At 32.5% G+C, this 13,707-nt stretch overlaps 1 protein-coding gene and 1 long non-coding RNA gene across 2 annotated transcripts in view; both read left to right on the top strand.

Moving 5' to 3' along the window:
* The window catches only part of LOC119613439, a 1,366-nt gene extending 24 nt beyond the window's left edge, over nt 1–1,342 (top strand). The window contains exons 1-3 of the long non-coding RNA XR_005232234.1: nt 1–140; nt 280–566; nt 1,045–1,342. The exon at nt 1–140 is cut by the window's left edge and continues 24 nt beyond it. This is a non-coding gene — a long non-coding RNA (uncharacterized LOC119613439). The remainder of the gene's footprint in view (nt 141–279; nt 567–1,044) is intronic.
* A 9,165-nt stretch (nt 1,343–10,507) lies between these two features.
* On the top strand, nt 10,508–11,295 carry LOC119613441. Its single transcript, XM_037969455.1, has 3 exons — nt 10,508–10,856; nt 10,917–11,087; nt 11,149–11,295. Exons 1-3 carry the CDS (start codon nt 10,623–10,625, stop codon nt 11,293–11,295), a joined length of 552 nt encoding a protein of 183 aa, XP_037825383.1. The 5' UTR covers nt 10,508–10,622.
* The last annotated feature ends 2,412 nt before the right edge of the window (nt 11,296–13,707 follow it).

Below are 13,707 nucleotides of genomic sequence, written 5' to 3'. Positions count from 1 at the left end.
CAATAAACTTAATAAGAAAAGTGTATAAAAACCAAACGTGGCGTTTTTTTTATATAAAATAACAATTAATAGTTAAATTATTTAAAGGATTTCTTGGTGTAAAATTTATTAATTTTAGAGCGAGGGGGAATATCTCTTAGGTAGGGTTTTTGTTTATAATTAATTTTGTTTATTTATATTTAATTTTTTAATTATTTTCTTTTATTAATTAGATATATTATAAACAATTTTCGACACAATATTTTAATATTTATTATTTTTTTTATAATTTTTATTCAGCAATTATGTACATTTTTCTGAAATTTGTTCTACCCGCTTTTGTTATTTCTACACGCCGTATTTCAAAATCAAACTGTTTCACTTTTCAACCAACTTTTAAGCGTCAAGCTAAAAAGCAATAGTTGTTGTTGAAGTTGTAAATAATGACAAGAAGTTAAGGCGGGTAGACAAGCTGTTTTGTCGGTGGAAGAAAGGGGAGAAGAAGGTTTGATAGACACACTCTGATCGTGAAGTTATGCTAAGCATGTTGTTGTTGAACATGGAACAGACATGTGTGTATCTCTGAGGTATCAAAGTAAAAACAATAATACAATTATTTTAAGCTTGTTTTTTTATGATAAAAATAAACAATAACAACAAGTTATACACACACACACTCAAAGTAACAATATCAAATACAAAACATCAACAAACTTCAACTTTGTTTGTCAACCGAACTGTTTAAATCACCAAACATTTATTCCATCTGGCAACACTTTTAATATGACAGCTTCACTATCTCCCTCTCGTTTTTTAATAATAACAAACACAAATTAAAATTCAACAGCATTTATCTCTTTACTTACGTATAATGAAAAATTGTCTTAATTTCTGCACTTTCAATGAAATTTGTTTAATTTTTAATTTTTTCAATAAACACGTCACTTATTTGAAATAAATCAAAACACTTTTTAAATTGACAATATTTTCACTATTTTTTTAAATTTATTTTTCAATCTTTTTAACCTAAAACTTCTTTTTTTCTTTTCTAAAACAATCTTTCAGTTTTTTTACACGTCCGGAGTAAAAAGCGGCTGTCTATTACTGGAGGCTAAAGTGTGCAGTTTTTTTTGGCTCATGTTTTTTAGAAGAGTATTAAAAATATTATAAACAGAAAAATCTGCTCAGTTAAAAACAAACATCTTTACATATCTACATTTAAGAAGAGATATGGAGTGGAAGAGCAAGAAATGCCAAAATGAAAAAGAGATTGTTACAAACTTAAATAAAGAGATCTTTTATAAAGCTCTTAAAAAATACTTTTAAGTGATGCCAGATGTAAATAAAAATAATAAAAAATGTATTTTGGGAATATTTAAATGTAAAAAATGGGACTAGAACACCACTTGCGTTAACACTGAACTAGGAATGTACTAGAACTGAACTAAGACTGAACTGAACTAGAACTGATCCAGAACTGATCAAGAACTGATAGACTGATCAAGAACTGATCAAGACTGATCAGAACTGATCAAGAACTGAACTAGAACTGAACTAAAACTAACTAGAACTGAACTAGAACTGAATAGAACTGAACTAGAACTGAACTGAACTAGAACTGAACTAGAACTGAACTAGAACTGAACTAGAACTGAACTAGAACTGAACTAGACTGAACTGAACTAGAATTGAACTAGAACTGAACTAGAACTGAACTAGAACTGAACTAGAACTGAACTAGAACTGAACTAGAACTGAACTAGAACTGAACTAGAACTGAACTAGAACTGAACTAGAACTGAACTAGAACTGAACTAGAACTGAACTAGAACTGAACTAGAACTGAACTAGAACTGAACTAGAACTGAACTAGAACTGAACTAGAACTGAACTAGAACTGAACTAGAACTGAACTAGAACTGAACTAGAACTGAACTAGAACTGAACTAGAACTGAACTAGAACTGAACTAGAACTGAACTAGAACTGAACTAGAACTAGAACTGAACTAGAACTGAATAGAACTGAACTAGAACTGAACTAGAACTGAATAGAACTGAACTAGAACTGAACTAGAACTGAACTAGAACTGAACTAGAACTGAACTAGAACTGAACTAGAACTGAACTAGAACTGAACTAGAACTGAACTAGAACTGAACTAGAACTGAACTAGAACTGAACTAGAACTGAACTAGAACTGAACTAGAACTGAACTAGAACTGAACTAGAACTGAACTAGAACTGAATAGAAACTGAATAGAACTGAACTAGAACTGAACTAGAACTGAACTAGAACTGAACTAGAATGAACTAGAACTGAACTAGAACTGAACTAGAACTGAACTAGAACTGAACTAGAACTGAACTAGAACTGAACTAGAACTGAACTAGAACTGACTAGAACTGAACTAGAACTGAACTAGAACTGGAAAGTAGAACCTGAACTAGAAACTGAACTAGAACTGAGACTAGAACTGAACTAGAACTGAACCAGACTGAACTAGCAACTGAACTAGAACTGAACTAGAACTGAACCTAGAATGACTAGAACGAATAGAACTGAACTAGAACTTTAACTAGGAACTGAACTGAAACTGAACTAGAACTAGAACTAGAACTAGAAACTGAATAGAACTGAAACTAGAACTGAACTAGAACTGGACTAGAACTGAACTAGAACTGAACTAAGACTGACCTAGCACTGAACTAGACTGAACTAGAATGGAACTAGAACTGAATTAGAACTGAACTAGAACTGCACTAGAACTGAACCTAGAACTGAACTAGAACTGAACTAGAACTGAACTAGAACTGAACTAGAACTGAACTAGAACTGAACTAGAACTGAACTAGAACTGAACTAGAACTGAACTAGAACTGAACTAGAACTGAACTAGAACTGAACTAAACTGAACTAGAACTGAACTAGAACTGAATAGAACTGAACTAGAACTGAACTAGAACTGAACTAGAACTGAACTAGAACTGAACTAGAACTGAACTAGAACTGAACTAGAACTGAACTAGAACTGAACTAAACTGAACTAGCTGAATAGAACTGAACTAGAACTGAACTAGAACTGAACTAGAACTGAACTAGAACTGAACTAGAACTGAACTAGAACTGAACTAGAACTGAACTAGAACTGAACTAGAACTGAACTAGAACTGAACTAGAACTGAACTAGAACTGAACTAGAACTGAACTAGAACTGAACTAGAACTGAACTAGAACTGAACTAGAACTGAACTAGAACTGAACTAGAACTGAACTAGAACTGAACTAGAACTGAACTAGAACTGAACTAGAACTGAACTAAACTGAACTAAACTGAACTAGAACTGAACTAGAACTGAACTAGAACTGAACTAACGAAAACTGAACTAGAACTGAACTAGAACTGAACTAGAACTGAACTAGAACTGAACTAGAACTGAACTAGAACTGAACTAGAACTGAACTAGAACTAAACTAGAACTGAACTAGATTTGAACTAGAACTGAAATAGGACTGAATTAGAACTGAACTAGAACTAAACTCTAACTAAACTAGAACAGAACTAGATCTGAGCTAGATCTAGTACTACATAGTTTTAAACCGGAAATTAAACGGAATAACTGGTTCCTCGTATTTTATACGTACATAGTTGCAGCCACCTACTTTTTTATTTAACCCAAATATTTAAAATTCCTTTTTAGTTGCTTAATAAACTTCTTATTTATCATACATTATTATTATATTTTTTTTAGTTTTTTTAAGGCAGTTGAAAAACAACTGAACTGGTAAAAAAGAAACAAATAATAAATTAAATTTTTTAGTTTGTTGCGCGTAAATAAACAGGAAACAAAAAGTTTTGTGTAGCATGTTGTTGAAAAGCTACACAAAAAAGTACAAGACAACACTAGACAACAAAATATGCAAAAAAAAAATAAAGTGAAACTTAAGAATTGTATTAAAATTTATTGAGATATGCACTAAGTTGTCGACGTACTGCATCAAATAAAAAGCTAAACTGAACTATGGAAACTGTTGTCTCTAACAATGAAAATGCGAGTAAATATGCAATTTCCTTAATGCAATGTAATGAATGAATAGATAGACGAATGAAAGAATGAATGAAAGAATGAATGACTGAAAGACAGACAGACGGACGGACGATATAGTAGAGGAATAAATGCATAAATTTAAACTTTGCTTTCCTTTCTAAAAGATACTATAGCACTTAACGAGTTAAAAAGTATAGAATAAAACAAAATAATGATGTTTACAATGAAAATCATGTTCATGATGATAATGATAATATTGTTGCTTTTGCTGTTAAGGACTTTGTTGTAAAAGTTTTCCTTCATTTCTTTATTGTTTTGTTTGAAAGAAAAATATACCATTAAACATTGAAAACAGGAAACAGTAATAAACTTAAAATAAAAATTCTACACAAATAAACGAAAGGAAAATTTTACTTAAAATTAAAACTAAAAAAAAAACAAGAAAGAAAAGAACGAACAAAAAGCATTCTTTAAGTTTTAATGTAATACAAAATTGTGTATTCTTTCGCCATAGATTTCTTAATCAATTCTTCATCTCACTCAAAATTCAAAGCAAATTGTGTTCACATTTGTTTTTTAAATCCCTAAACAAGTCTGAACAAGTTTGCATACAGTTTTCTCTTTTTTTTTTAATGGTCAGCTAGTCCTTGTGTATGCTTAAGACCCAGTGCTGTAGTTTCTCCTATTCCCTGGTGTCTTTCAAAATCCCTACACTTGTGCAAACACTTTCTGACGTTGTCACATACTCAGTCACTCTTACACTTAGTGTTGCATGGATAATGTGTTAAATGAACTGAAAAACTTACAATTGTATTAAAAGTTGAAACATTTTTCTTTTTGTTTGCTTCTTTCTCTCTGTCTGTCGTCATTTCCATTCGTTCAGTTTTATTTGCATTTGTTCTATTTACTTGGCGATTTTTCATTACATTTTTCTGTCAGCTTGAAGATAAAAGGAATAAAACAAATCTATAATATTGAATTTAAACAAATGAGTTAAAGTTAAGCACAAATGAGATGAGCAAAAGTTTGACCTGAAAGTTTTTTAAAGGCAGTGCAAAAAATTCAACAAAAAATGACAGACAAAACGAATTGAACAAAGAAATAAATGTACAGTACTTCAGTACAGTAGGAGTGACCTCGATCTAAAGTGGAGCAGAATGAACACTCAACGGGAACGGAATAAAAGCTGAATAAAAGCGAAACTGGACTAGATCAGCGCAAGAATAAAACTACTTAGAACAGATCTAGAGCAGAATTTGGACAGAACTAGGACAGAACATGAACAGAACTAGAACAGATCTAGAACAAGAACAGAACATGAACAGAACTTGAACAGAACTAGAACAGAACTAGAACAGAACTAGAACAGAACTAGAACAGAACTAGAACAGAACTAGAACAGAACTAGAACAGAACTAGAACAGAACTAGAACAGAACTAGAACAGAACGAGAACAGAACTAGAACAGAACTAGAACAGAACTAGAACAGAACTAGAACAGAACTAGAACAGAACTAGAACAGAACTAGAACAGAACTAGAACAGAACTAGAACAGAACTAGAACAGAACTAGAACAGAACTAGAACAGAACTAGAACAGAACTAGAATAGAACTAGAACAGAACTAGAACAGAACTAGAACAGAACTAGAACAGAACTAGAACAAGAACATAACTGGAACAGAACTAGAACAGAACTAGAAAAGAACTAGAACAGAACTAGAACAGAACTAGAACAGAACTAGAACAGAACTAGAACAGAACTAGAACAGAACTAGAGCAGAACTAGAACAAGAACATAACTGGAACAGAACTAGAACACAACTAGAAAAGAACTAGAAAAGAACTAGAACAGAACTAAAACAGAACTAGAACAGAACTAGAACAGAACTAGAACAGAATTAGAACAGAACTAGAACAGAACTAGAACAGATCTAGAACAGAACTAGAACAGAACTAGAACAGAACTAGAACAGAACTAGAACAGAACTAGAACAGAACTAGAACAGAACTAGAACAGAACTAGAACAGAACTAGAACACAACTAGAACACAACTAGAACACAACTAGAACAGAACTAGAACAGAACTAGAACACAACTAGAACAGAACTAGAATACAACTAGAACACAACTAGAACAAGAACAGAACTGGAACAGAACTAGAACAGAACCAGAACAGCACTAGAACAGGACTAGAAGAGAACTAGAACAGAACTAGAACAGAACTAGAACAGCACTAGAACAGAACTAGAATATAACTAGAACGGAAGTAGAACAGAACTAGAACGGAACTAGAACAGAACATAATTGGAACAGAACTAGATTAGAACTAGATCAGAACTAGATCAGAACTAGAACAGAACTAGAACAGAACTAGAACAGAACTAGAATAGAACTAGAACAGAACTAGAACAGAACTAGAACAGAACTAGAACTAGAACAGAACTAGAACAGAACTAGAACAGAACTAGAACAGAACTAGAACAGAACTAGAACAGAACTAGAACAAGAACATAACTGGAACAGAACTAGAACAGAACTAGAACAGAACTAGAACAGAACTAGAACAGAACTAGAACAGAACTAGAACAGAACTAGAACAGAACTAGAACACAACTAGAACACAACTAGAACACAACTAGAACACAACTAGAACACAACTAGAACACAACTAGAACAGAACTAGAACAGAACTAGAATACAACTAGAACAAAACTAGAACACAACTAGAACAAGAACATAACTATAACAGAACTAGAACAGAACTAGAACAGAACTAGAACAGAACTAGAACAGAACTAGAACACAACTAGAACACAACTAGAACACAACTAGAACAGAACTAGAACAGAACTAGAACTAGAAAGAACTAGAACAGAACTAGAACAGAACTAGAACAGAACTAGAACAGAACTAGAATAGAACTAGAACAGAACTAGAACAGAACTAGAACACACCTAGAACAGAACTAGAATACAACTAGAACAGAACTAGAACAAAACTAGAACACAACTAGAACACAACTAGAACAAGAACATAACTGGAACAGAACTAGAACAGAACCAGAACTGAACCAGAACAGAACCAGAATAGAACTAGAATAGAATTAGAGCAGAACTAGAACAGAACTAGAACAAAACAGAGCTAGATCTACACTAGAAATAAACAAGAACTAGATCTACACTAGAAATAAACAAGAACTAGATCTACACTAGAAATAAACAAGAGCTAGATCTAAACTAGAACTGAACTAAAACTATAACAAAGGTAGAATTGAACTGGAACTACAACTGTATTAGAACTGAACTAGTACAGAGTGAGAACTGTACTAGAACTGAACTAGTACCGAAATGGAACTAATCTGGAACTGAACTAGAACTCAACTTGATCCAAATTTGGATTAAAACATAATTGTAATAGAACTGAACCAGAACTAAACTAGAATTGAACTGAACTAAAACTGAGCTAGAACTGAACTAGAACTGAGCTAGAACTGAACTGGAACAGAACTATAACTGAACTAGAAATGAAAATTAACAAAACTAGATTAGAAGTAGAAATGAATTGGAATTGAACTAGAACTTGTTAGAAATGAAACGGAATTAATTCGTTACTGCTTTATATGTACATATATGTAAGATCTCTATCATTTATTTATCTTTGTTGCTGATGTCAAGCAGTTAGTACACATACAGGAATGAAAGCTCTCAAAACTTTTATTAAATACATTTGAATATACTTTATCAAAGCAATTGATAATATGGATATTTTAATTTAATTTATGCCATAAATTATAAAACATCTACATAAATGCACTTTAGAAATATTTACTATTTGAATAATAAATACATTGCATTACATTACAAGACATTGCAAATATACCTTACTTTATCCAACTGCCTCCCAACACTACCATTATATAGCAAAAACACACACTTAAAAGAGAAACATGAAAAAGGAATAAATTGTAAACCTTGTATATGTACAACACAACAACAAGGAATATTGTAACAGCAAACACCTCCTAAAGGATCTTATCTATTGTGTATAATATATATTTATTCCTTAAGGTATCTTTATTCTAATGGCTAGAAAAACAGCAACAACAAGAATAAAAGTAAAAATACATTTTGATATTTATACCTTTTACCACCTTGACAACAGGTATAAACATTTATCACAATCCAAATGCACCATAAACACCAGACGTCGTAGCCAAATTGTGGATGCACTTTATCAAACAAAAAAAATGCTTTTTTTAAGAAATATTATTCATTGGTGAAAATGATGTACAATAAAATGAAATTGCCCCAGATTCATACAACTACAGCATATTTTTCAAATGGACATGGAGCTTATGGAAAAGCTTAAACTGGGAATATATTATAGAAATAAAATGAATATAAATTAGAATATGAACTAAAAATTTGAATTGTTGTTGTTATTTTGTTTTGCACATGTACTATTCTAGTTGACTTAAACTTGTGTTTTGAATTATTTCAAGAAATGGTAGACATAGTAGTTCTAGTTCAATTCCAGTTCAGTTTTAGTTCTGTTCTCGTTCTGTTTAGTTCTGCTCTAGTTATGTTCTAGTTCTGTTCTGCTCTAGTTCTGTTCTGTTCTAGTTCTGTTCTAGTTCTGTTCTAGTTCTGTTCTAGTTCTGTTCTAGTTCTGTTCTAGTTCTGTTCTAGTTCTGTTCTAGTTCTGCTCTAGTTCTGTTCTAGTTCTGTTCTAGTTCAGTTCTACTGCAGTTCTAGTTCAGTTCTAGTTCAGTTCTAGTTCTGCTCTAGTTCAGTTCTAGTTCTAGTTTAGTTCTAGTTCAGTTCTAGTTCAGTTCTAGTTCAGTTCTAGTTCAGTTCTAGTTCAGTTCTAGTTCAGTTCTAGTTCAGTTCTAGTTCAGTTCTAGTTCAGTTCTAGTTCTTTTCTAGTTCTGTTCTTGTTCAGTTTCTATGTCAGTACTAGTTCACTCCTGGTTCAATTCTAGTTTAGTTCTGGCACGGTTCTAGTTCTGTTTTAGATATGTTCTAGTTATGTTCTAGTTCTATTTAGTTCTGTTCTAGTTCTGTTCTATTTCTGTTTTATTTCTGTTCTAGTTCTGTTCTAGTTCTGTTCTAGTTCTGTTCTAGTTCTGTTCTAGTTCTGTTCTAGTTCTGTTCTAGTTCTTTTCCAGTTCTTTTCTAGTTCTGTTCTAGTTCAGTTCTAGTTCTGTTTTATTTCCATTCTAGTTCTGTTCTAGTTCTGTTCCAGTTCTTTTCTAGTTCTTTTCTAGTTTTGTTCTGGTTCTGTTCTAGTTCTGTTCTAGTTCTGTTCTAGTTCTGTTCTAGTTCTGTTCTAGTTCTGTTCTAGTTCTGTTCTAGTTCTGTTCTAGTTCTGTTCTAGTTCTGTAGTTCTGTTCTAGTTGTTCTAGTTCTGTTCTAGTTCTGTTCTAGTTCTGTTCTAGTTCTGTTCTAGTTCTGTTCTAGTTCTGTTCTAGTTCTGTTCTAGTTCTGTTCTAGTTCTGTTCTAGTTCTGTTCTAGTTCTGTTCATAGTTCTGTTCTAGTTCTGTTCTAGTTCTGTTTCTATTCTGTTCTAGTTCTGTTCTAGTTCTGTTTAGGTTCTGTTCTAGTTCTGTTCTAGTTCTGTTCTAGTTCAGTTCTAGTTCGTCTAGTTCTGTTCTAGTTCTGTTCTAGTTCTGTTCTAGTTCTGTTTCTAGTTCTGTTCTAGTTGTTCTAGTTCTGTTTCTAGTTCTGTTCTAGTTCTGTTCTAGTTCTGTTCTAGTTCTGTTCTAGTTCTGTTCTGGTTCTGTTCTAGTTCTGTTCTAGTTCTGTTCTAGTTCTGTTCTAGTTCTGTTCTAGTCTGTTCTGTTCTGTCTAGTTCTGTTCTAGTTCTGGTCTAGTTCTGTTCTAGTTCTGTTCTGTTCTGTTCTAGTTTCTGTTCTAGTTCTATTCTAGCTCTGTTCTACTTCTATTCTAGTCCTGTTCTAGTTCTCTTCTAGTTCTGTTCTAGTTCTGTTCTAGTTCTGTTCTAGTTCTAGTTCTGTTCTAGTTCTGTTCTAGTTCTGTTCTAGTTCTGTTCTAGTTCTGTTCTTGTTCTGTTCTGTTCTGTTCTGTTCTAGTTCTGTTCTAGTTCTGTTCTAGTTCTGTTCTAGTTCTGTTCTAGTTTCTGTTCTAGTTCTGTTCTAGTTCTGTTCTGTTCTAGTTCTGTTCTAGTTCTGTTCTGTTCTGTTCTGTTGTTCTGTTCTAGTCCGTTCTAGTTCTGCTCTAGTTCTGATCTAGTTCTGTTCTAGTTCTGTTCTAGTTCTGTTCTAGTTTCTGTTCTAGTTCTGTTCTAGTTCTGGTCTAGTTCTGTTCTCTTCTCTTCTAGTTCTGTTCTAGTTCTGTTCTAGTTCTGTTCTCTTCTCTTCTAGTTCTGTTCCAGTTCTAATTCTAGTTAAAAAACAAAATTATTAATAATAGCAGAGTAAATAATCTTAATCACAAACAAACCGCAACAAAAAAAGAAATTAATATTTAAAAAACAATTGCTCAAGCTTTTAAATCACCTCATCAAAATATTTATTAAAAAAATATAAATAAAATTCCAATGAACACTAATTATTTGTAATAATTTCTGGCCATGCTTCACTTCATAAAATTTATCGGATTATTTTTACTAATTTGCACACAATGTATAAATTTAATTTCAACAAAACCTTCACGATCATATATAAAAATAACAAAATTTGTGTGTGAAACCGTCGATACAAGTTTCATAGAATTTCCGATTTGTGATTTGAGTCGAATTAGAGGAAATGTTATGGCGCTGAATATGTACGGAAAATTAAATATGAAAAATGTGGAAAATATAACGGTAAATATAAAATATGCTTAGAAGTATTGTGACATTAAATTTTTTATCTTTTCTTTCAAGATTATTGCCAAACTTTTTCGCAAAACCAATAATAAATTTCGTCCATTTTTGTATGATGATGTTATTGATTATTGTGATTTTCATCTTAATGCTAAACGTCATGTTTTCTGGAATTTATTGTATAGAAATTTGGGCAAATTTTCCAATATGAATCATTCGTGTCCCTATAATGTAATTATATATTGTTTAATGTTTTGGAATATATTGTTTAAATTTTTTTTTATTTTTCTAGCACGATTTGATTATACGAAATTTAACATTTGATATCAGTAATCTAAAAGTTGTACCAATACCTCGTGGTGAATACATGATACAATATAAATATGTGGTCTGGTCCATTTATCGTTGTCAGTTAATGGCTTATGCTACTCGTTCCTGAAGTAAATTGTATATACAAAATAAAATAAAATATTTATAATCTGAAAATGAGGATTCGTTAATATAAAGCGATAAGAATTCTTGCCCAGATAGTTTTGTTTTTCTTAACTCAGTTCAAGTTTAGTTCTATTTATGTTCTAGTTTAGTTCTAGTTCAGTTCAGTTCTGGTTCAGTTCTAGTTCAGTTCTAGTTCAGTTCTAGTTCAGTTCTAGTTCAGTTCTAGTTCAGTTCTAGTTCAGTTCTAGTTCAGTTCTAGTTCAGTTCTAGTTCAGTTCTAGTTCAGTTCTAGTTCAGTTCTAGTTCAGTTCTAGTTCTGTTCTAGTTCTGTTCTAGTTCAGTTCTAGTTCAGTTCTAGTTCAGTTCTAGTTCAGTTCTAGTTCAGTTCTAGTTCAGTTCTAGTTCAGTTCTAGTTCAGTTCTAGTTCAGTTCTAGTTCAGTTCTAGTTCAGTTCTAGTTCAGTTCTAGTTCAGTTCTAGTTCAGTTCTAGTTCAGTTCTAGTTCAGTTCTAGTTCAGTTCTAACTCAGTTCTAGTTCAGTTCTAGTTCAGTTCTAGTTCAGTTTTGTTCTAGTTAAGTTCTGTTCTAGTTCTGTTCTAGTTCAGTTGTGTTCAAGGCCAGTCCTGTTCTAATTCAGTTCTAGTTTAGTTATAGTTCTAGTTCAGTTCTGGTTCAGTTCTAGTTCAGATCTAGTTCAGTTCTAGTTCAGTTCTAGTTTAGTTCTAGTTCAGTTCTAGTACAGCTCTAGTTCAGTTCTAGTTCAATTCTAGTTCAGTTCTAGTTCAGTTCTAGTTTAGTTCTAGTTCAGTTCTAGTTCAGTTCTGGTTCAGTTCTAGTTCAGATTTAGTTCAGTACTAGTTCAGTTCTAGTTCAGTTCTAGTTTAGTTCCAGTTCAGTTCTAGTTCAGTTCTGGTTCAGTTCTAGTTCAGATCTAGTTCAGCACTAGTTCAGATCTAGTTCAGTCCTAGTTCAGTTCTAGTTCAGTTCTAGTTCAGTTCTAGTTCAGTTCTAGTTCAGTTCTAGTTCAGTTCTAGTTCAGTTCTAGTTCAGTTCCAGTTCTAGTTCTAGTTCAGTACTAGTTCAGTTCTAGTTCAGTTCTAGTTCAGTTCTAGTTCAATTCTAGATCAGTTCTAGTTTCGTACTAGTTCAGTTCTGGTTCAGTTCAGTTCTGGTTAAGTTCTAGTTCAGTTCCAGTTCAGTTCTAGTTCAGTTGTAGTTCAATTCTTATTCAATTTTAGTTTAGTTTTAGTTTGGTTCAATTCTAGATCAGTTCTAGTTTAGTTCAGTTCTGGTTTAGTTGTAGTTCAGTTCTAGTTCAGTTCCAGTTCAGTTTTAGTTCAGTTGTAGTTCAATTCTTATACAATTTTAGTTAAGTTTTAGTTTGGTTCTAGTTCAGTTCTAGTTCAGTCCTAATTCAGTTCTAGTTCAGTTCTAGTTCAGTTCTAGTTCAGTTCTAGTTCAGTTCTAGTTCAGTTCTAGTTCAGTTCTAGTTCAGTTCTAGTTCAGTTCTAGTTCAGTTCAGTTCTAGTTCAGTTCTAGTTCAGTTCTAGTTCAATTCTAGTTCAGTTCAGCTCTAGTTCAGTTCTAGTTCAGTTCTAGTTCAGTCCTAGTTCAGTTCTTGTTCAGTTCTAGTTCAGTTCAAGTTCAGTTCTAGTTCAGTTCTAGTTCAGTTCTAGTAGAGTTCTAGTTCAGTTCTAGTTCAGTTCTAGTTCAGTTCTAGTAGAGTTCTAGTTCAGTTCTAGTTCAGTTCTAGTTCAGTTCTAATTCAGTTCCAGTTCAGTTCTAGTTCAGTTCTAGTTCAGTTTTCGTTAAGTTTTAGTTCTAGTTCAGTTCTAATCCAATTCTACTTCGGTTCTAGATAAGTTCTTACTCAATTCTAGTTCAGTTATAGTACAGTTCTAGTTTATTTCTTGTTCAGTTCCAGTTTAGTTCTAGTACAGTTCTAGTTCAGTTCTACTACAGTTCTAGTTCAGTTCAGTTCTAGTTCTGTTCTAGTTCTTTTCTATTTCTGTTCTATTTCTGTTCTAGTTCTGTTCTAGGTCTGTTCTAGTTCTGTTCTAGTTCTGTTTCTAGTTCTGTTCTAGTTTCTGTTCTAGTTCTGTTCTAGTTCTGTTCTAGTTCTGTTCTAGTTCTGTTCTAGTTCTGTTCTAGTTCTGTTCTAGTTCTGTTCTAGTTCTGTTCTAGTTCTGTTCTAGTTCTGTTCTAGTTCTGTTCTAGTTCTGTTCTAGTTCTGTTCTAGTTCTGTTCTAGTTCTGTTCTAGTTCTGTTCTAGTTCTGTTTTAGTTCTGTTCTAGGTCTGTTCTAGTTCTGTTCTAGGTTAGTCCTAGTTCAGTGGTGGTTCAGTTCTAAGTAGTTTAGTTATAGTTAAGTTAATAGTTTTTTTTTCTTTTTTAAGCTAAATGCAAAAATACGATTGA

The sequence above is a fragment of the Lucilia sericata genome, unplaced genomic scaffold (assembly GCF_015586225.1).
Source record: "Lucilia sericata isolate MDLA Ls3-8-SP2 unplaced genomic scaffold, ASM1558622v1 Contig002119F_arrow, whole genome shotgun sequence".
In the NCBI taxonomy this organism is placed as follows: Eukaryota; Metazoa; Arthropoda; class Insecta; order Diptera; family Calliphoridae; genus Lucilia; species Lucilia sericata.
This window is presented reverse-complemented; position numbering and strand designations above follow the sequence as displayed.